Source organism: Trichomycterus rosablanca, chromosome 22 (genome assembly GCF_030014385.1).
Source record: "Trichomycterus rosablanca isolate fTriRos1 chromosome 22, fTriRos1.hap1, whole genome shotgun sequence".
Classification (NCBI taxonomy): domain Eukaryota; kingdom Metazoa; phylum Chordata; class Actinopteri; order Siluriformes; family Trichomycteridae; genus Trichomycterus; species Trichomycterus rosablanca.
Genome location: NC_086009.1, coordinates 8,297,966 through 8,321,887, shown reverse-complemented (window position 1 = coordinate 8,321,887; position 23,922 = coordinate 8,297,966). Strand labels below are relative to the sequence as shown.

At 43.1% G+C, this 23,922-nt stretch overlaps 1 protein-coding gene across 1 annotated transcript; it reads left to right on the top strand.

The window, feature by feature from the left end:
• The first annotated feature begins 223 nt into the window (after window positions 1-223).
• LOC134300313 (myosin-11) lies at window positions 224-15,111 on the top strand. The gene is made up of 15 exons (XM_062985032.1): window positions 224-244; window positions 1,071-1,127; window positions 1,219-1,287; window positions 1,371-1,460; window positions 2,690-2,799; window positions 2,885-3,308; window positions 3,441-5,681; window positions 7,538-7,685; window positions 8,795-8,900; window positions 9,029-9,188; window positions 10,529-10,636; window positions 10,717-10,803; window positions 10,888-10,987; window positions 12,689-12,762; window positions 14,952-15,111. Exons 1-15 carry the CDS (start codon window positions 224-226, stop codon window positions 15,012-15,014), a joined length of 3,858 nt encoding a protein of 1,285 aa, XP_062841102.1. The 3' UTR covers window positions 15,015-15,111.
• The last annotated feature ends 8,811 nt before the right edge of the window (window positions 15,112-23,922 follow it).

Genomic DNA, 23,922 nt, shown 5'->3' with positions numbered 1-23,922 from the left:
GCACTGGCCTAACATTGTCAATTTTGGTTTAATGGAATTTGCCCTCATGGAATGTAGGTCTGACATATTAAATTTATCCTGGTGTAGATGTTGATTAGCTGTTTGGTTTCAATCCTGAAATAAATTACAGATTTTTTTTTGTTGACAGAGTTTCACTTGTGACTATGATGCCACTGGTACCAGTACCTCCAACAGGAGACGCTCCAAATCACTGCAACGCAGTATGGCAGAACGTTCTACCACGGTAGATAGACACAACAAAAAAGCTATACTGATGGTGAATTTAAACACTTGATCATAGAAGTAGTAAAAATTGACTGCATGTGTTCTGCAAAACTATGTGGACACCAGACATTAACTTGCTTGACGTTACATTCCAAAACCATGAGCAATATAAAATACAGTATAGCAGTATAAATAATGGTATAGAGTAATGTGTGTAGATACACACACTGGTACTCTGGTGTGTCTTCTGCTCCCATATCCCATTCCTGCATTGAACGTAGATATGATTTCTGACAATCCCAGCCAGACACCGCTAGTGACAACCATTAAGCACCTGTGGGCGACCACTGTGCCATCCACTGTAGGCGGTGATTTACATTTTACATTTTCAACTTTCATCGAAAGCGACTTACAGTACAGTGACAGTATTTTGTCTAAGCAATTGAGGGTTAAGGGCCTTGCTCAAGGGCCCAACAGTGGCAACCTGGCAGTGGTGGGGCTTGAACCATCAACCTTTGGATTACTAGTCCAGTACCTTAACCGCTAGGCCACAACTGTCACAGTCACAACTGCCTTCTAGGAACTTCGGAAATTAAATGTTCCTTTCATGTTGCACCCACTATCGAGCTTCGTTCTAGCTCCAATAATTCACATCGCCTTGCCATGAGCATGCTCTCCATTGTTCAGTCTCACTCACAAGATAACACCTCACAACTTAGAGAAGAAATTAGGAGGCCATGAAACATGAAGTGAAACAAATGGGCTACAATTAGTAACTGTATACCCCCCAAAAAATTTTCTGTATGGTGAGTGTAGCTTATGAAGTTGTCTTTTTTTTTTTATAGCCTGACCATTTGAATTTTAAGAAAGGATGGATGACAAGACTGGAAGAAGATGGAAAGGTGAATACATTTATAACTATCCAACCATAAAAATTGGTCGCTCAGATCTACAGTGGAATAATGTGTCATTATTTCCCCTCTAATGTTCCAGTGGAAGAAGCACTGGTTTGTCCTGACTAACCAGAGTTTAAGATTCTACAGGGATTCTGTTGCTGAAGAGGTGGGTGTGTTTGCAAAGCTTCATTTTATCTTGTTTTTGTTTGATGAGCTGATGTCTTAGGTTGGATATGTTATGTATTACAGGCTGCTGATCTGGATGGTGAAATCAATCTGTCCACCTGTTTTAACATCACAGAGTTTCCTGTGCAGAGAAACTATGGCTTCCAGATTCATGTGAGTATACTCCCTATATGTCTGTGTGGAGGTAGGGGACAGCCATTATATGGATTTTGAATCCACATATGGATCAACACTTCTTTTCATTTTACAGCAGTGTGGCTCGGTGGTAAGAGTGCAGGTGCTAGACTGGCTTGCCTAAATTCCAGATCTGTCTGAAATGAAAAATGAAATGAGGGCGGCTCGGTGGGTAGCAGTAAGAAGGTCCTGGGTTCGATTCCCATATGAAGCGGCCCGGGTCCTTCCTCTGTGTAGTTTGCATGTTCTTCCCTGGTCTGTGTGGGTTTCTTCTGGGAGCTCAGATTTCATCCCACTTTCCAAACACATGCAAGTGAGGTGAATTGGGAATAGTAAATTGTCCATGACTGTGTTGGACATTAAATCATGTGTAACCAGTAACTACCTGTTTTGTCATGAATGTAACCAAAGTGTGTAAAACATGACCGTGCTGAGCCACTTCCTTCATTTTACAGCAGTGTGGCTTGGTAGTAAGAGTGTCTTCTACACCCACGATGAGATGCGATTCACAATACTGGGTTCTCGATCCGATTTTTTCCCCGATTTTTAAAAAAAAACTGAATTTAAAGACAAGTTATGAGTTTTCTTTTACTATTTCTCTTAAAAAAAGGAAATAAAATACTGTATTTGTGATTATCTTTCTAATTTATCTAAATAATTAATACCATTTTATTTCTGAGGTAGGTACAAACTATGCAAAACAATTTTAAATCAAGCCCAATTTGGCTGAAAACCCCCGAATCTGGCAATCAGGCGGATAGCGCCAGTGACGTCAACCAGGCGAGGTGTATAGCGCCAGTGCCCTCTGCTGTTTAAAGTGAATATCGATTCATTTTACATGTCAAATCGATTTGAATCGTGGAATTTTTGAATCAGTTATTAACTGCCTTGTGGTGCATCGTTACATCCCTAGCACCTAAAAAATCTGAATATTGGACTTTTGAGCATCATTATTATTTGTCTAGCTGTTGTAATAGCCCAATATTGTCTAAATAAAAAGGTAATATTGGTAAACATTTCCATCCCAACTTCCCAGTGTCCATTTATTTTAACCTACATAATACGAACACATTAAATTACAACCCAAATCAGTTTTTTATTTACTGATAAATGGTATGAATTTACTGAATAACTAATCCTGCCATGTTATGATTTTTAACCTAGTGTAAACATACTAAATTTAACACAAGCATCTGTTTGTCCTACAGACTAAGGATGGAGTTTTCACACTCTGTGCAATGACCTCTGGGATTCGCCGCAACTGGATTCAGGCGGTTATGAAGAACGTTGATCCATCTGTAGCTTCTGACATCACATGGTAGCAACTTTATTGAATAATCCGGCTTAAAATCCTTGATGGTTAGCAAGCGCTTCAGCACCCCATTTCTGTCTGTGTTTTCTAGCTCACTCTCCGAACCCAAGTCCTCCTCAAAATCTTGCTACCCAGATGAGCAGAAGAGGAGCCGTATCGGCGATCGACGAAAAGAGGGCCGTTACAAAACCTTCGACTGGGCAGAGTTCAGTCACAGTCGACAGAAAAGGGAGGAGTTTATCAGGCAGACAGAATCGGGACCTGTCTGTGGCCACTCGGTGCCCACTGAAGCAGCGCCGTCATGTGAAGAACCAGTCATAAAATCATTCACAGAGAAGCAGGTGGGTCACCCTCAGGAAGTGAGACCCAGAGCACAGCCCTGTACTACTGACTCCTCGCTGCTTGTGGTGTCGTCTGCAGTCCTTGCTACAAAAATGAGTGGTCAGGAGAGCACAGAGATTGGTGGAGTGATTGCCAGCAATGACATTTCTAAGCATGAGGAACAGAAGAAAAAGGTACAAACATCTGGATTCATTGTAACAAGCATTAACCCTTTAAGGGCTAAGCTTAAAAGTGACCACCTGGACACTATGGGGTACATTCACAGCTAAAAGCATAAATAAATAAATGATTTTTATCTATTACAGGCTGATCATTCCACCTTAGCTTTACCAGCCACGTATTCATCATCCTCAGTGCAGACGGATTGGCATGGGGATGACTTTCATGATCTCCTCAGGGATCTGAAGGCAGAACAAGACAGAAGAAAGCGAGAGGCCAAGGAGTTTAAAGTATCCGAGTCCCGCCTCCAGGCCGAACTAAGCGGGACGCGAGACACTCTCCACGAAACGGAGCTGAAGCTGCAGAAAGCCGAGGCTACCCTGCTGGAACGGGAGAGTGCGCTCCAGGAACTGCGTAGTTGTCTGGAAGAGGTGTCGGACCATCTGAAAGCTACCGAGGAGGCGCACGCTCTGAAAGACGTCTGCCTGGAGAGACAGTTATGCCTCCTACAGGAGAGTCAGGAAAGAGAAAGGAGGTGTCTCGGTGATAGTCTTAACCATGCACAGCAGCGCGGAAGGGAACTGGAAGAGCGGCTCGAGCAGGCCGAGGCCGAGCTGCAGAAGCTGGCAACGGAGGGCACCGTTGAAGCTTTGAGGAAGAAGTGCCAAGGGTTGCAGCACCAACTGGGCGAGTCGGACAGCGAGTTGAGCCGGCTACAGGCGCGTCTTCGGAACGAGGAGACGCTGTATTACGATCTGGAGCACAACTACGAGCGAGTGTGCGAGGAGCTGGGGTGTGTTCGCGGAGCCCTGCAGGACTTTGAGAGGGTCTCTGAGGAACGCCTCGAACAAGAGCTGAAGAGAAAAGAGCAGGAGTTGGAAGAAGTGCTCCTAAAAGTGGCTTCCTTGGGCACAGAGCTTGAAGTGAAGAAGGAACAGGGTGTTGCAGGGTGTTGGGACAACTTGCAGGGTGTTAGGAGCAGTTGGGTAACTCAGCAGGAGGTCACTAATAACGAAGCGATGGCAGCTCTGGAGAGCGAAGTGTATGGCTCAGAAGAACAAGGCAACCTTCGGAGTACGCAAACATCTACAGAGCTGTCTATGCCTGCTACAGAAGATCCAGATCTAAGGTACCACGACCAGCCTTTGCGATCCTCACAAGGGGTCATGCTTAAGAATGCAGCCCCTAATCTTATGGCGTATAATGGAGTACTTGACTTTGACCTCTTGGAAGATTCGCAAGAAGATGAGAAGAGCCTTGAGGAGCAGTTGTCCCTTGAGATGCTGAGCAAGATACTTTCCTTGGAAGGACTCGTCGTCCAGAAGATGGCTTCTGCATTGGAGAGTCCAAGCCAAGAGTTCCTTCAGAGACTTTTAGAGTTGCAGGTCCATCCCCAGACACTTGATGAAGAGCTAGTCGTAAGGAAGTACTCAGAGTTTCTTTCCAGCTATCAGAGGCTAAGTGAGATGGAGAGCCCATTGGATGAGAGGGAGATCTGCAACCTTTGTGTGGAAGCCGAGTTAGCATACCTTACCTGCACCAACAACATACAAAGTTCTCAAGAGCACCACAAATCAGAGGCTAATCATGTACCATGCACAAGGTCTGAGAGTTTACATCTGAATACCAGACCAGAAGAAGGTTCTAAGCCAGGGTTCAGGTTGGAAAACGTCCGCCTGCCTGAACTAGTCCCGTACAAGGATCGGAACCCAGACGAAACCACAACGCTCAGCCCAGAAGACATGGAGAGCCTTGCGTTGGAATTGCGTACACACTCAAGGTCCCTTCAAGCCCTCTCTGTGGAGCTGCACCCACAAGACAGAAGTCCAGACTTTCATTCCGAGGTTCCTCTAGACGTCCTGCGGGCCGCGCTCTTCCAGGCCACTCTCGTCTACGTGACCAGCCGACTGCGCTTAGCCCTGCAGCATCAGTTGCACGTCATGCAAGCGTGTTGGGAACAGGCCGTCAACAAGTACTACGGTTTGGAAGGCCAGTTCCAGAACCAAGAAGAGCACTACACGGAGAAGCTGCGAGAAGGTCGGGTGACCATCGAAATGGCAGAACTGGCACGCGAATCTGCAGAGACCAGTGTTCAGATAAAGGAGCAGGAAGTGCAGCAACTGAAGGTGGATTTTGAGAAGAAGTTGGAGCAGATTCAGCAGATACATGAGGAGGAGATGGGTCGTGTTTATAAATACTACGCCCAGACCGGTTCACGGCCTGTCAGCCCATCGGCGCCTGACGACGAAGAGACGCGTTCTGTAAGCACTCTGAAGCGGAGAATTAAAGAGCTGGAAATGCAGATCCAGTGTTTGGAAGAGGAGCATCACAGAGGAGATGACAAAACCCTGAGAAAGGCCTATGAACAGGAACTGGAGACTCTAAAGGTACCAGTGATGTCATTCACTTGTCTTTCACCTGTTACTTTACAGACGGATGTCACAGTAGTCATTAAATAACACTCATAAATTAAATTATAGAATAATTGGAAGCTACAATACACAGCACAGTCTATCTTAATAGTCGAATGCAAATCTAGAACATTCAGCAACGCTGCATGGCTCCGTCTCAAATCCAAAAATACTCGTCCCCCCCTGCGTCCACGGAATTGGTTGGGGGTTTTCCAAACTCAGTTACCCGAGTGGTGTACGACATCTTGGGCATTTTGACTAAGCGATTGCTAACTGAATTGCCGTAGGATTGCTAGGACTGCCTCAGTACCAATTAACCAGTAAACATGAGGCATTTGAAATGAAAATAGTTAAATTTCTAAACACATAATTAAACTTACACCGATGAGGCATAACATTATGACCACTGACAGCTGAAGTGAACATTTCATTCTCAAAGTTGATGTTAGAAGCAGGAAAAATGGGCGAGCGTACGAATTTGAGCGAGTTTGACGAGGGCCAAATTGTGATGGCTAGACGACTGGGTCAGAGCATCTCCAAAACTGCAGCTCTTGTGGGGTGTTCATGGTCTGCAGTGGTCAGTATCTATGTTTTAGCTAACCTTGTGTCTTTGTATTGAACCATGCTTACATATACATCGATGAAGCATAACATTAAAACCACCTCCTTGTTTCTACACTCACTGTCCATTTTATCAGCTCCACTTACCATATAGGAGCACTTTGTAGTTCTACAATTACTGACTGTAGTCCATCTGTTTCTCTACATACTTTTTTAGCCTGCTTTCACCATGTTCTTCAATGGTCAGGACCACTACAGAGCAGGTATTATTTGGGTGGTGGGTCATTCTCAGCACTGCAGTGACACTGACAAGGTGGTGTGTTTGTGTGTGTTGTGCTGGTATGAGTGGATCAGACACAGCAGTGCTGATGGAGTTTTTAAACACCTCACGGTCACTGCTGGACTGAGAATAATCCATCAACCAAAAATATCCAGCCGACAGCGCTCCATGGGCAGCGTCCTGTGACCACTGATGAAGGTCTAGAAGATGACCAACTCGAACAGCAGCAATAGATGAGCGATCGTCTCTGACTTTACATCTACAAGGTGGACCAACTAGGGAGGAGTGTCTAATAGAGTGGACAGTGAGTGGACACGGTATTTAAAAACTCCAGCAGCGCTGCTGTGTCTGATCCACTCATACCAGCACAACACACACTAACACACCACCACCATGTCAGTGTCACTGCGGTGCTGAGAGTGATCCACCATCCAAATAATACTTACTCTCTGGTGGTCCTGTGGGGGGTCCTGACCATTGAAGAACAGGGTGAAAGCAGGCTAAAAAAGTATGTAGAGAAATAGATGGACTACAGTCAGTAATTGTAGAACTACAAAGTGCCTCTATATGGTAAGTGGAGCTGATAAAATGGACAGTGAGTGTAGAAACAAGGAGGTGGTCATAATATTATGCCTGATCCCTCTAGCAGGCCAGCTAACATCTCTCTCCGTGTACCAAAAACGTTTACATTGTCACTGACGAGCCGGAATTTGCAAATATTTTATTTATTTATACATGTTGTTTATTTAAACTTGAAAATAACTCTGTTCGTTATTCTGCATTCGTCCACCATATTTGTAATTTTGTAATTGCCTTTACCACTGATGCTCCCCTCATTATTCAGTCAGATTATCACTTACAATTAAGGCACCTCAGTAAGCAGCATTTTAAGGTTTCTAAGAATGTCGACAGCTTCTCAGGAGAGTATAGGATGTAGAGAGCTCACTAGGTTTTCAGACAGACCCACGGTGTGTGTATCGGCATGCTGCAGGCTACTTGTGAGCTCGGATTCAGCAGCATGGAGCAGAGTCATCAGAGAGTGATCGTGGAAATGCAGCGGCAGCACCAGATAGAGGTCGAACGGCTGATGGAGGAGAAAGACCGAGCGCTCCAGGAGGAAACCGACGCCACCATTGCAGGTTTCAGTCTAACTTGTATAGCACTGTATAGTTTTACAATCTAATAAATTGGCGTGTGGATTTTTCTTCTGTGCATACGGTAAATGTTGCTTAATACACAATTTTTTCCTGTTGCCTAAAATACACTGTGGTCAAAAGTATGTGGACACCCTTTTTAATTAGTTGCTCAGGTGCCCATTGCTTGTAGGTGGAGGCCTTCTCCGTTTCAGCATGACTGTGTTCTTTCAACAAATCAGGGTCCATATAGACATGAAAGTCCAGTGATGATGATTTATGTGACGGTCCTTTGCAAACTTCCATAGCATGTAGATGTTCATATATTATACATCTCCAGTAGGATCAACATTGGATTTATCTTGGTCTGGCTTTTCTGCCTGTTGGCAAATGTCAAAGTTATAAAGAGAGCCACTTTACAAAATAATCGCCCAACTAATCATCCGTCTTCAGGATACAGCAGGTTATATATATAAAAAATATAATATAAATGTCTAACATAACTAACAAATGTCAGTTTCTATTCTGAATATATCCAATTATGTAATTAAAACATTTAATTAGTTTACATAAATAGTGTATGTTGCTTTGTGGAATTTATAATGGATAAAATGTATAAGACGACAATGTACTGATAGTTGCCTTAAATACCTGCTGTATATAATTTGATACACACATGTTGAACCCGATTTTACCACAGAATAAATGTTAAATTTATTAAGCACTAATAAGTTCATTAATATAAGTTATTAATCCACTAAATATTCATAATAAAGAATCAGTGAAGATGTGAGTGTTTTTAACCCTATATTTCACAAAATTGGTAAAAACATCCATGCACAAAACAGGTGGGTCACTGATTAATGATAGCTGTTTTGGATGGCTCATTAAAAGGTCCTCTGGTGCATATAGTACATGAATAATCCACCGGGGGGCAGAAGACGTATCTAATTGTACACATCAGGCTTTCAGAAAAACAATATACTGTACCTACTGATGATTTAGAGGTCTTAAAAAAGATCGAATCCTGATCTCTGTATCGTAATTAAATCCATAATCTATTATTACCCGAGTGTGTGTTCGTTTACACTCATAGTATGTATGTTTTTGTGTAGCCATCGAGGCCATGCGTAAAGCTTATGAGGAGCAGCTGGAGAAACACCAAAAAGCTCAGCAGAAAGGCACCAACAAGGACATCCATAAGCTGCATGCCCAGTTTAAGTAAGTGTGTGTAAATGCACGGTAGCTTTCACTTTAAATTATATTACTTAAATACTGTAGGTATAACCTTGTGTTTTATTATTTTATCATTATTCATTTTGTCCGGGGTGTGGATGTGTGTTTAACAGTGAAGAACTGGAGTCGTTAAACCGCGAGCTGCAGGTGGTATCTGAGCAGTATTCTCAGAAATGCCTGGAAAATGCCAACCTGAGCCAAACTATAGAGACAGAGAGGCAGAATTTGATCTCGGCCCAGAGAGAGAACAAAGAACTCGATAAACGAAATCAAGTGAGTCAAAAATAGTTGATTTTTATGTCATACAGTCTTACATCAAAAATCTATTCATTATTAGGCGTCCGGGTGGTGCAGCGGGATATTCCACTAGCACACCAGCGCTGGAATTCTGAACTCTCCGAGTTCAAATCTCAGCTCCGCTACAGTAGTGGTCCCCAACCACCGGGCCGCGGACCGGTACTGGTTCGTGGGTCATTTATTACCGGGCCGCACAGAAAGAATAAATAATTAGAGATCGTTACAAGAGCAATTAAATTTCCAATACTCTTTGGGTGTTATTGTATCCAATCACCACTAGGTGGGAGCAGCATCTCGTTGCAGCGAAAAAAGCTCAGGATTCACACTGATTTTCCATAATATAGTTATTCTATTTTAAATCCCCTCGCCCCTGCCGGTCCGTGAACTTATATCTTATATAAAACCGGTCCGTGGCACAATCGGCAGTGCCTGCAGCAGAGAATTTACTCCAGAAAAGACCGCACTAAACATGGGGTGGGGTCTTCGTCGATGTGTAAGGACCCTGGTAGTAGCCGAGGCGCCTGTACACAGGTGGAGGAACGCAGAGATCAGTGCATGACTCTCCGTGTGCTAGACTGGCCTCACGTATGAATCCACTGAATTGTGCATAAATAAAAAGGGTGTTCACAGTCGGTGTAGGTTGTAGCAGTGCAATTCATAGAGATTTTGTGACCATATAAGAGCAGTATAAGAGAACAGTGTGTTACACTTCACTTATTGTGTGCGCACACGACCTGGCCGTGGAGACGGGGCGACACGCCCGGTCCTGGCTGCCCCTGGGAGGAGAGGTTGTGCCAGCACTGCACTCTCAGTACGGTAGAGACGGAGCTGCACTTCCTCACCCAGTGTACCAAGTACCACAATTTCCGCTCCCAATTCTTCCCCAAATTGAACACAGTCATCCCCAACTTTACCTCCCTCACGGACCCCGACAAACTGCCCCACCTACTGGGGGAGCACAGAGAGAGCTGCAAACTAGCAGCACTCTATACACACACCTGCCACCAGGTGAGGGACAGTGGGTGACCATGTCCCATACACACACACACACACACACACACACACACACACACAAACTGATCGTTATTACTACCTCTTTACTGTAAATATTATAATTTTTATTGTTATTATTTTGCACTGTTTTTATTAATATTTTATTCTATTTTATATTTTTGCACATGTAACTGTTTTGTGTATATTTCTTCTTATTGTTATTTTTATTATTTCTCTTTAACTTGCTTTGGCAATACGAATGTCCTTATTTGTCATGCCAATAAAGCTTCTTTTGTGTGTGTGCGTGTGCGTGCGCACTATAGGAGTTGAGTAAGTGTCTGGCGGTTGAGCTCTCCCGTATGCAGTCCGATACGAATGGTGCAGTGGATCATGCCGAGCTCTTTCAGGGCAGAGACATTTATCAGTTAGAGGTGAATTTATTTAACCTGTCACTGTTTAGTAGGCAGCATGGACCACCCTGGTGAGAATAAATGTTTTTGACTTTTTTTAGGTTATGCTAAGGGTAAAGGAATCAGAGATTCAGTGTCTGAAGCAGGAGATCTGCTCATTGAAGGAGGAGCTGCAGGCATCAGACAGAGTACTGCTCTAGTTTGCTATTACCTGCTGAAAACTGTATCTGTGCTGGTGGATGGTGGTGATTATAAATTGTGACTATTTTCAGCATTCTAGGAAGCTCCTGAATGAGCTGAGTGATTTGAGAGCTAAATGTCCAATCGTTCAACGTAGAGCCGAAGCCCACAAACCACAGAGCTCTAAATGTGGTAAGTAAACTCGATGTTATGTACATATTTTCCAAAAATGGCTGGGAACGAAGATTCATGAGGGGAGAAACGTTCTGAGTTTAAATGATTTACTTATTATGTACATTACTGTACTGAAATGTTGTTCCTCAAGCTTAGTTTTTGAGGGAAGGTGCCAAAAGTGCTGCTAAAATTATTGTTGTTTTAAGTACCAAGAATGGTCTGTAGATGGCACACTATGGTAATCTTTAAAAATGAAATAAATATTTTTGCAATGATAACGCATAGATGTGTTTGTGGGCAGAGTTAAATTTTTCCCACATTAATGAAAAAACTTATGTGCACTATATAGAGTTTATTGAAAATTATTTAAAGTAGTAACACTGGTAATAGTGCACTAATTTGTTGGGTATTAGGATGATCTGAGAAATTAAAACATTATGACCGGTGAAGTGAACAACACTGATTATCTCTTCATCACGGCACCTGTTAGTAGGTGGGATATATTAGGCAGCAAGTGAACATTTTATCCTCAGAGTCGATGTGTTAGAAGCAGGAAAAATGGGTGAGTGTAAGGATTTGAGTGAGTTTGACAAGGGCTTTGACAAATTGTGATGGCTAGACGACTGGGTCAGAGCATCTCCAAAACTGCAGCTCTTGTGGGGTGTTCCCGGTCTGCAGTGGTCAGTATCTGTCAAAAGTGGTCCGAGGAAGGAACAGTGGTAAACCGGCGACAGGGTCATGGGCAGCCAGGGCTCACTGATGCACGTGGGAAGCGAAGGCTCCAACAGACTGAGCTACTGAGTTAATGCTGGTTTTGATAGAAAGGTGTCAGAATACACAGTGCGTCACAGTTTGTTGTGTATGGCGCAACAAAAGGGGGACCATCACAATATTAGGAAAGGTGGTCATAATGTTATACCTGATTGGTGTACATTCCTACTAAGGTAGTAAAATATGCGTAAATATATTTAAAAAAAATAACATAATGTACAATATGTAATGTTATTTTTATGTCTCAGATTGTTGTAAAGGGACGTGGGACTAATAAAGGATTATCTTATAATAGCTAATAGCAATGATTTATTTCCTTTACTGGCCTGAATGACCGGATTTCTGTCTGTAATTGGCTCATGCATAATAATTAGGGATGAAACAATACACGATGCGATCCGATTCACGATACTGGGTTCACGATACGATCTTTTATTTATCTAAATAATGAATGCCCTTTAATTTTTGAGGTAGGTACACACTGCAAAACAATGCTGCACATTTCCCTTTTTGTGTAAAAAAAAAATAAAAAAAAAATAAAATTATATTTCAAAACAAATCACATTAAATAAGTAAATGAATAATACAAATAAAGACAGTATCCTCACATACATAAATTTGGCTGGAACATCCCGTACATCCTGTAGTGACGTCAACCAGGTGAGGTGAATAGTGCAAGTGCCCTCTGCTGTTTAAAGTGAATATCGATTAATTTTACATGAATTACCATTTCAAATCGTGGCACATGTGAATCGATTTTTAACTGTCTTGTGGTGCATCGTTACATCCCTAATAATAATGTCATCCAAAAACTGTGGATGTTGCTGTGCTCTCTTTTTTACTTTTCCCAGATACTGCTATTTCTAGTTAACAGAACGGTAGCTGGACTCATGAAACTTACAAACATGAATTTATTGATGTGACTTTAATGATGTGTGTGTGTTACAGATGTAATGAAGTCAAAAAGTAATCCAGATTTCCTAAAGGACCGCTCCAAACAAAAGCAAGCAACCAGATCAAAGGTTAGAGGTTGAATGGTTGATATATACAGGGGTTGGACAAAATAACTGAAACACCTGTCATTTTAGTGTGGGAGGTTTCATGGCTAAATTGGACCAGTCTGGTGGCCAATCTTCATTAATTGCACATTGCACCAGTAAGAGCAGAGTGTGAAGGTTCAATTAGCAGGGTAAGAGCACAGTTTTGCTCAAAATATTGCAATGCACACAACATTATGGGTGACATACCAGAGTTCAAAAGAGGACAAATTGTTGGTGCACGTCTTGCTGGCGCATCTGTGACCAAGACAGCAAGTCTTTGTGATGTATCAAGAGCCACGGTATCCAGGGTAATGTCAGCATACCACCAAGAAGGACAAACCACATCCAACAGGATTAACTGTGGACGCAAGAGGAAGCTGTCTGAAAGGGATGTTCGGGTGCTAACCCGGATTGTATCCAAAAAACATAAAACCACGGCTGCCCAAATCACGGCAGAATTAAATGTGCACCTCAACTCTCCTGTTTCCACCAGAACTGTCCGTCGGGAGCTCCACAGGGTCAATATACACGGCCGGGCTGCTATAGCCAAACCTTTGGTCACTCGTGCCAATGCCAAACGTCGGTTTCAATGGTGCACGGAGCGCAAATCTTGGGCTGTGGACAATGTGAAACATGTATTGTTCTCTGATGAGTCCACCTTTACTGTTTTCCCCACATCCGGGAGAGTTACGGTGTGGAGAAGCCCCAAAGAAGCGTACCACCCAGACTGTTGCATGCCCAGAGTGAAGCATGGGGGTGGATCAGTGATGGTTTGGGCTGCCATATCATGACATTCCCTTGGCCCAATACTTGTGCTAGATGGGAGCGTCACTGCCAAGGACTACCGAACCATTCTGGAGGACCATGTGCATCCAATGGCGGTGCCGTGTATCAGGATGACAATGCACCAATACACACAGCAAGACTGGTGAAAGATTGGTTTGATGAACATGAAAGTGAAGTTGAACATCTCCCATGGCCTGCACAGTCACCAGATCTAAATATTATTGAGCCACTTTGGGGTGTTTTGGAGAAGCGAGTCAGGAAACGTTTTCCTCCACCAGCATCACGTAGTGACCTGGCCACTATCCTGCAAGAAGAATGGCTTAAAATCCCTCTGACCACTGTGCAGGACTTGTATATGTCATTTCCAAGACGAATTGACGCTGTATTGGCCGCAAAAGGAGGCCCTACACCATACTAATAAATTATTGTGGTCTAAAACCAGGTGTTTCAGTTATTTTGTCCAACCCCTGTATATATACAGTATATATATATATATATACACACACACACACATTTCAATTAACATAACCAGATAACACTGAATATTTTACCCCTAAGTGGGAAGCACTGTCGCCTCATGTTCCCCCCGTGTCCGCGTAGGTTTCCTCCGGGAGCTCCAGTTCCCTCCCACAGTCCAAAGACATGCGAGCGAGGTGAATTGGAGACACTAAATTATCCATGACTGTGTTCGATATAACCATGTGAACTGATGAATCTTGTGTAATGAGTAACTACCGTTCCTGTCATGAATGTAACCACAGTGTAAAACATGACGTTAAAATCCTAATAAACAAACAAACAAAACATTGTTTTATTGCAATTTACAAATTGCACTCTTATTTTTTTCTCATTGTTCAACCTGGAGTGGGTGACACGGCGGCTAAGTGGGTAGCACTGTCGCCTCACAGCAAGAAGGTCCTGGGTTCGATCCCCAGGTGGGGCGGTCCGGGTCCTCTCTGTGCGGAGTTTGCATGTTCTCCCCGTGTCCACGTGGGTTTCCTCCGGGAGCTCCGGTTCCCTCCCACAGTCCAAAAACATGCAGCCAGGCCAGTTGGAGACACTGAATTGTCCTAAAGGTACCTAGTCGCTAGGATGCGTAAACCAGTGCATTGTAGTGCCGGTCCCAAGCCCGGATAAATAGGGAGGGTCGTGTCAGGAAGGGCATCCGGCGTAAAAACTGTGCCAAATCAATAATGCGGATCACGATCCGCCGGCGACCCCTAACGGGAGCAGCCGAGGATCGGAGATAGAGTTTAACCAGGAGTGCCTAAATAATAACATCATTTTATATCCAATAAAATAATAAATTGCAGTTTACAGTGTGTTAGCACAGGAAAATGTCAATGACTCCAGCTTTCTTTCTCTGTGTTTTTTTTTTCCTCTAGTCTCACAGGGACAATATCAGTGTTCAGGAAAGAATGAAGATTTTTGAATCGAGCAACAGATAGAAAGATCTGTATGTGCAGTGAACTGTATGTGCAATTTAACATTTTTGTGAGTTTTATATGTTTTATAATAAATATTTATTTATGCAGTAGTGATTTGTTGTGTAGTCGTGTAAGACAGACGATTTGTACTTGACGCCTGCTCTTGAATGACTTTTATTTTATTACCACATAATGCAGCATTATGTTTAGTTCTAGAGTTAAATAGCTAACAATTTTAATTGATTCTCAAATTAAAAGAATGCCTTTATTTGATATCACTGCTGTTGTCAGCATTTTGTAGATGCCTATTTTTATTTTGGCAGGAATTTAGAGTAAAAATGGTGCACACTAGGTATCATGCACCTACATTTTTGAGGACCATGGATTTGCATCTTTATATCTCTTTACTAATTAGCTTATTATTATTATTATTATTTTGCATTTTCTCCCCTTTTTCTCCCCCTTTAGCGCGTCCAATTGCCCAATTTGCATCACGCATCCTCTCCGCCTCTGCCGATCCCTGCCCTGACCGAGGAGATCGAAGCTAACCCACACCCCCTGCGACACGTGAGCAGCAAGCCGTATGCATCTTGCCACCCGCACATTGACGAGTGTTGCGCCACTTGGCGTTGCGTGCGGAGAGACGCACCCTAAGAGCACTCCTTCCTCATCTCCGTGTAGGCGCCTCTAATCAGCCAGCAGAGGTCGTAACCGCACCATTCTGACAGAGAGAGACCCACTTCCGACCTTAGTCCCGCCCATCTGAACGACAGGCCAATCGTTGTTCGTATAGCCGCTCAGCCTCGGTCGGTAGGGCAGAGCTGGATTCGATACGACGTACTCGAGATCCAGCTCCGGTTGCAGTGTGTTTTTACTGCTGTGCCACCTGAGCGGCTTAATAAACTTATTTTCACCAGCCAGTATTGACCATCCATTGTCACCAGATACAACTTAGTAACTACTTTATAGTTATTCTTTCCTTTTTTTGGACATTCAGGCTGTGTGTAGCTTTTTGTACTTTGATTGATAAGCTACAGCTTTAGTAAATTGAATGATAATGGTAGATGTAATACATGGCTACAAATAGTAGTACAATTATCAAGATCTACTTTAAACATCTACTATTCAGCACATTAATACGGGACATATTTAAGCTGTCTGTCTTCTATAATAATTGGTGGCGCAGCGATAAAAACACACGCTGCAACCGGAGCTGGATCTCGAATACATGGTATCGAATCCAGCTCTGCCTTACCGACCGAGGCTGAGCGGCTATACGAACAACGATCGGCCTGTTGTTCAAGATGGGCGGGACTAAGGCCGGATGTTGGTCTCTCTCTGTCAGAATGGTGCAGTTACGATCTCTGCTGGCTGATTAGAGGCGCCTACGCGGAGATGAGGAAGGAGTGCTCTTAGGGTGTGTCTCTCCGCACGCAACGCTAGGTGGCACAACACTCGTCAATGTGTGAGTGATAAGATGCATGCGGCTGCTGCTCACGTTTCGGAGGGGGCGTGGGTTAGCTTCGATCTCCTCGGTCAGGGCAGGGATCAGCAGATGCGGAGAGGAAGCACGATGCAATTGGGCAAAGATTGGACGCGCTAAAAGGGGAGAAAAACAAAACAACCTATGACCTTGTACATTTACTGTTTATACACCTTTTTGTCTTTGTGTTTTGTCTATTAGTCCCAGTTTAAAGGCCAGACAAATGTAAAGAGACCACTTTGGTCCTGAATTGTTATAAGAATCCTCTCTTAGACAGTATATTCCATGCCTCATTGGCGTCGTGCAGCCAGCAGAGGTCGCCAGAGGGCAAGACAGATTTTCTAAATTCAAGAATTGTTACCTGGTGCCAATTCAAAGCACCTTTAGGTAACAAAATCGCAAAAACAAACAATTCTAAGTAACAAAAAACGTCTGCCAAAACCTAAGTGTCACTATCCACAATCGAGCAGGCTTTGCATAGCCATTAATTAAGTGGCTGATGTGTGAGGTGGAAACGATAACAATCACAAGCACCTGATCAAGTATCAACGCCTTAAATCATATTGACAACAACAGCATAGCAATGATTCGAGATAATAATAAAAATGAAAAAGACATATTTAAAGGACGAAACACAAATAATTCAAACCCAATTACCTACTGTTAAAGACTATTATAACCTGTTGCCGAATAGGCCATACTGCCCTCACCCACCGACACCTCCTGGTTGGCGAGCAGGCACCAGTTTGTCAATTCTGTGCTAACCCCCTAACAGTTAAACATATTTTCTGAGAATGTGCTACGGTTTCTACTATTAGTAATTTTTTACAGCATCAAGAATATAAAAGTACTGTTTGAGAGGATTCCTCCAGTTAAAATTGTTAATTTTTAGGGAAGTCTAAATTTAAAACAATTGATATGAACATGTAATATTTTACAGTTCAAATTGCCATAAAATAGCCAATATGTTGCTGATATGGCAATAAACACAAACAAACTGCTGACAGTGGAACTGTTGCACTGCAAAAAGTTTTGTGACGGTTTAATCAGTCTGAAATGATGCTTTTGGATCATTCTCAGCACTGCACTGACACTGACATGGTGGTGGTGTGTTAGTGTGTGTTGTGCTACTGGAGTTTTTAAACACTGTGTCCTCACTGTCCGCTCTATTATAGACACCCCTACCTAGTTGGTCCGCCTTGTAAATGTAAAGTCAGAGACGATCGCTCATCTTTTGCTGCTGTTTGAGTTGGTCATCTTCTAGACCTTCATCAGTGGTCACAGGACGCTCTCCATGGGGCGCTGTTGGCTGGATGTTTTTGGTTGGTGGACTATTCTCAGTCCAGCAGTCACAGTGAGCGCTGCTGTGTCTTATCCACTTATACCAGCACAACACACACTAACACACCACCACCATGTCAGTGTCACTGCAGTGCTGAGAATGATCCACCACCCAAATAATACCCGCTCTGTATTGGTCCTGACAAATTGAAGAACACCATGAAAGGGGGCTAACAAAGCATACAGAGAAACAGATGGACTACAGTCAGTAATTGTAGAACTACAAATGGACAGTGAGTGTAGAAACAAGGAGGTGGTTTTCCAGTGATGGCATAGTTACCTTGAAAAAGTAATCTGATTTCTGATACTGATTACTCATTTAAAAAGTAACTTAGTTACTTTTAAAATCAAGTAATCAATGAAGTAACTAAGTTAGATTACAAGTTACTTCATTAGTTACATTCAGCAGCTGCCGACAACACCCCCCGCCGCCTCAACATAAAAATGACAACCAGTTTTGCCAATAGTATAAGTAAGATAAATAAAATAAACATTTTCAAAGACAAATAAATAACAAAAAGACGATAAATATCCAAAATTGTGGCGAGTGGGGTTTGTAATGAGTCTGTAACTATGGTGATATTACCTCATCACGTCCCCACGTGTAGTACGTAGCGGTGTTGTGTGCATACTGCACACTTCTGTACTGAAAGTATGTACTTTTTTACCGGCCGAGTAGTGCATACTTCCTCCAATCTAGTACGTACTCTGTAAGTATGCGATTTCAGACGCAGCTCGTGACTTAATTGTCGCATAGGCCAGACGTCACTCTCCGAGACGCAAGAATATATCTTTGTACTAAGGAAAATGACAAACAATAGTAACGCACAGTAACTTGGATAAGTAACTTTAATCTGATTACTGGATTGGAAATAGTAACTCGTGAGATTACTTGTTACTGAAAAAATGTGGTCAGATTAGAGTAACGCGTTACTAAGTAACATCAGTGATTATAACTGATCAGTGTATGCAGTGTATGTAAACTTCTGATTTCATCTCTTTCTTGTAGAACATGATGATCTAGCAGTGTGCACAATTAAATCCTCGGTGCTGTATTTTAACACCCAGAGTGTTAAATGGACAATTCGGGTCCAGCTGGCCTTATACGCTCACTGTAGGTGTTTGTCTATGTGAAATGCCTTGTCCTGCTTTTCGAGCTAGCCCAAAAAAAATGAGGACGCTTCATTACATCCGAGTGTAATCTGCAATACCGACTCACTCACGCCGACGAGACCCTGATGGGCCTTATCGGTCGGGAGCAGGGTGAAGCCCGTGTAGGTAGGTGAGCTGGAAGGGACGAGAGCAAACAGCAGGTGTGTGCGCCGCTTGATTAAATTTCTCGTGGCGGCTTTGTGTGAGTAATGAGCGGTAAATTATTCATGCTGCTTTCAAGCCATGATCTGTTCATTACAGGGAGTTTAGACAACATTGATCAGTTTCAGGCATGACAATCCAAAATTGCCCTCTCTCTCCCTCTCTCTCACTCTCTCTCTCTCTCTTTTACTCTGTATGTGTTCCAGCATCCACATCCACCCCCTTGACTACTTTTTTCAGGGCATTTGTGTTCCCATGGAAACAACTTTATATAACTGTACATGTCACTCACTGGCTTTTCATCAGACCTTTAAAATTTCCTTCGTGTTTAGACGCACTACAGGGCTAAATGCTTGTAGACGTCTTTCCTACTACATACCGAGTCCAGAAATGACGTGGCACTGTGTTGACGTGGATGCCATCTTTGTTCTCATAAAACAGCTCATTAATTTTTTACCCTGGTCAACAAAGTGCTATGATTGTAAACTGGAAGCCTGTATGAGAAGCAAAGTTTAGGCTTTGAGCTTGTTTTCTGTTAAGGGTATTGTTTTAGAACATGTCGTTCTAAGATCTCAATGTACTTTTCTGCATTAATGCTGCATCACAGAAGTCTAAACGACCTTTGCCAAGGGCACTGACACAGCCCCATACCATGACAGACCCTGGCTTTTGGACTTGCCGATAACAGATAACAGTCTGGATGCTCCTTTTCGTCTTTGGTCCGGAGCAACAAAGACCTGGAATGCTGATTCATCTGACCACAATACACGTTTCCACTGTGTTGGTCCATCCTAGATGCCTCCGAGCCCAGAGAAGTCGACGCAGCTTCTGGACATGGTTAACATAAGGCTTTTTTTGTGGCATTTGTGCATGTAACTCTGTATTGTAGTGCTCGACAAAGGTTTGCCAAAGTAAACCCTCACCCATGTGGTTATATCAGCTATTGTTGAGTGGCGGTTCTTGATGCAGTGCCGTCTGAGGGATCGAAGATCACGTGCGTTAAGCTTAAACTTGCACCCTTGACCTTAACGCACTGAAATTCCTCCTGATTCCTTGAATGGTTTAATGATATTATGCACTGTAGAGGGAGAATATGCAAGTTCCTTCCAATCTTTCTTTGAGGTACATTTCAATCATTTTCTCACGCATTTGTTGACAAACTGGAGATCCTCTGATCATCTTTGCAACCAAAAACCATGATTACAATCACCTGTTGGACATCACATCATTATTTAGTTTTTTTACCTCATTACTAGCCCTAAATTGCCCCTGTCCCAACTTTGGAATGTGTTGCAGGCCTGAAATGCAGGAATGGATGTTTATTAACAAATGAAATTTGTGGGTTCAAACTGTCTGCAATGAAATAAAAGTCAAAGTAAATGTAAGGAGCACTGTGTTTTTATTTTATCTGCATTTTCCATACTGTCCCAACTTTTTCTTATTTGGGGTTGTATATATGACAAATAAAGGCATTCTTCTAAAAAGAATTATAGATATTTTAAAAGATTATACATGTTGTTTAAGCAGTTTGAGGAAGGCCCTTTCCCATTACCGGATGAAGCAAGGTCCATAAAGATTTGGTCCGACAAGCTTGATGTGGAGGAACGCCAGTGGGGCCATCACAGGGCAACACATGCTGACATCCATCATATACTCACGTCTAGACATTATTTAAGGTAGTCTGTCCACCTTTTGTCTCTTTTAAGGACCCTAGAAGCCCACAGATGTGTATTTTTAGTCACTTTCCATAATTTATTTCCCATCATTTTTTAGATCATATCCATAAAGATTTGGTCCAACAAGCTTGAAGTGAAGGAACGCCAGAGGTCATCATAGAGCAACTAATCCTGACGTCCTTCAATCACTCACGTCTATTTAAGGTAGCCTGTGCACCCCCCTTCCCCCCCCATCTGACATCCTTCACTTACTCACTTCTAGAGACTATTTAAGGTAGCCTGTCCACCTTTTGTCTCTTTTTAAGGACCCAGGAAACTCACAGACGTGTATTTTTAGTCGCTTTCCATCAATTATTTAAGGTAGCCTGTCCACATTTTGTCTCTTTTAAGGACCCAGGAAACCCACAGACGTGTGTTTTTAGTCACTTTCCATCATTTATTTCCCACCGTTTTCTAGATCTTATCCATAAAGATTTGGTCCAACAAGCTTGATATGGAGGAACACAGTGGCCATCACAGGGCAACACATGCTGACATCCTTCATATACTCACGTCTAGAGACTATTTAAGGTAGCCTGTCCACTTTTTGTCTCTGCAGGCCAGTCAAGTTCTTCCACACTAAACTGGCTCATCCATGTCTTTATGGAGCTTGCTTTGTGCACTGGTGCGCAGTCATGAGGGAACAGGAAGGGGCCATCCCCAAACTGTTCCCACAAAGTTGGGAGCATGAAATTGTCCAAAATCTCTTGGTATGCTGAAGCATTAAGAGTTCCTTTCACTGGAACTAAGGGGCCGAGCCCAACTCCTGAAAAACAACCCCACACCATAATCCCCCCTCCACCAAAATTTACACTTGGCACAATGCAGTCAGACATGTACCGTTCTCCTGGCAACCACCAAACCCAGACTCGTCCATCGGATTGCCAGACGGAGAAGCGTGATTCGTCACTCCAGAGAACACATCGGCACTGCTCTAGAGTCCAGTGGCGGCGTGCTTTACACCACTGCATCCGACGCTTTACATTGCGCTTGGTGACGTAAAGCTTGGATGCAGCTGCTGGGCCATGGAAACCCAGTCCATGAAGCTCTCTACACGCTGTTCCTGAGCTAATCTGGAGGCCACATGAAGTTTGGAGGTCTGTAGCGATTGACTCTGCAGAAAGTTGGCGACCTCTGCGCACTATGCGCCTCAGCATCCGCCGACCCGCTCTGTCATTTTCCGTGGCCTGATGTTCCCAATCGCTTCCACTTTGTTATAATACCACTGACGGTCGACTGTGGAATATTTAGTAGCGAGGAAATTTCACGACTGGACTTGTTGCACAGGTGGCATCCTATCATGGTACCACACTGGAATTCACTGAGCTACTGAGAGCGACCCATTCTTTCACTAATGTTTGTAGAAGCAGTCTGCATGCCTAGGTGCTTGGTTTTATACACCTGTGGCCATGGAAGTGATTGGAACACCTGAATTCAATTATTTGGATGGGTGAGTAAATACTATTGGCAATTTTGTTTATGGAGATAGAATACATGTATGTTTGGTTTTATCCACCTATTAGCAATGTGTTTCTCAAAACGATCTACCCTCAGATAAAGAAGTGTCCACATGCTTTTACCATGTGGTACATGATGACATCAGACCCATCATAAAAATAGACCTGAGCTTGTTTGATTGTTGTCTGCTCTTAATGCCAGTATCTTCCTGAAAGACAGTTGGCAAATTATGTCTAAAGATCATCTGGCTGGAGAAAAACAGCTGCTAATGTAATCACGAATAGAGAAAAACAGAGATGCATAATTAGTTCTGTGATTGTCTCCAAGGCGACTGAGACAAACAGATAAAGCCATCTAAGATTCTAGCCCACCGTGTATCAGTCGTTTACATAAGCGGCGTCTACCTGCTCCGGCGTTTTGTACCTCTCACCTCAATTTAGTCTTGCCAGAGGCTCGGTTCTCTGTTCAAGCCTCTTAAATTGATGTACTCCTCCACAGCGTTAAGAGGATCTGTGCTCGAGTGAACACCTGACAGCATATCGCAGAGCATGTCTTCTTTAAAAATGAATTCCTTAAGGAATATGAATTTGCAGGTTTATGCCAATGTACAATAGACATTACAGCACCCAGGCCCGATAAACCAAAAACCCCTGTTGAGCAAGCCAAGGGTAGTTAGCCCTCTTTCATGCTGTTCTTCAATGGTCAAGACTCTCTCAGGACCACTACAGAGCAGGTATTATTTAGGTGGTGGATCATTCTCAGCACTGCAGTGACACTGACATGGTGGTGGTGTGTTAGTGTGTGTTGTGCTGGTATGATTGGATCAGACACAGTAGCGCTGCTGGAGTTTTTAAACACCGTGTCCACTCACTGTCCACTCTATTAGACACTCCTACCTAGTTGGTCCACCTTGTAGATGTAAAGTCAGAGACGATCGCTCATCTATTGCTGCTGTTTGAGTCGGTCATCTACTAGACCTTCATCAGTGGTCACAGGACGCTGCCCACTGGGCGCTGTTGGCTGGATGTTTTTGGTTGGTGGACTATTCCCAATCCAGCAGGAACAGTGAGGTGACCTCCCATCAGGTGTTTTTGTGAGATTTGCTTAATAGTTCTTAGTAAGTTCTTAGTCCACGACGTATCTACTACCTTCACACAGTGTATTGGGTTGCTTTATTTAAAAGCTTGGTAAATCAGGGTGTGAGTTGTATTTGGGATTAATCAGTTGAACGTAGCAGGGTATGTTGTAATTAGTGCTTGCTGCTTGGAGAAATCTTAATTAGCTCCACAGTGTCTCTGCAAGTGTGAGACTGTGTGTGTGTTTCTGTTGAGCGTAATGGTGAAAGAATCTAGAGGGGGGATTTAGTATCTCACAGTAGATGTTACATAACTACAACCCCAAATCAGAAAAAGTTGGGACATTATGGGAAATGCAAATAAAATAAAAATGCAGTGTTCCTTACATTTACTTTGACTTCTATTTTTACTGCAGATAGTTTGAACCTGAGATATTTCATGTTTTATCTGATCAACTTCATTTCATTTGTTAATATACCTCCATTCCTGCATTTCAGGCCTGCAACACATTCCAAGGAAAGTTGGGACAGGGCAATTTACGG

What these genes read in the sequence shown, in the direction of transcription:
- LOC134300313 (XM_062985032.1), top strand. Translation starts at nt 224, where the DNA reads ATGGCAGAACGTTCTACCACG. An exon ending in AGGAACTGGAGACTCTAAAG is followed by an intron (nt 5,682 to 7,537) that starts GTACCAGTGATG and finishes GGCATGCTGCAG; the next exon opens with GCTACTTGTGAGCTCGGATT. An exon ending in AACCGACGCCACCATTGCAG is followed by an intron (nt 7,686 to 8,794) that starts GTTTCAGTCTAA and finishes GTTTTTGTGTAG; the next exon opens with CCATCGAGGCCATGCGTAAA.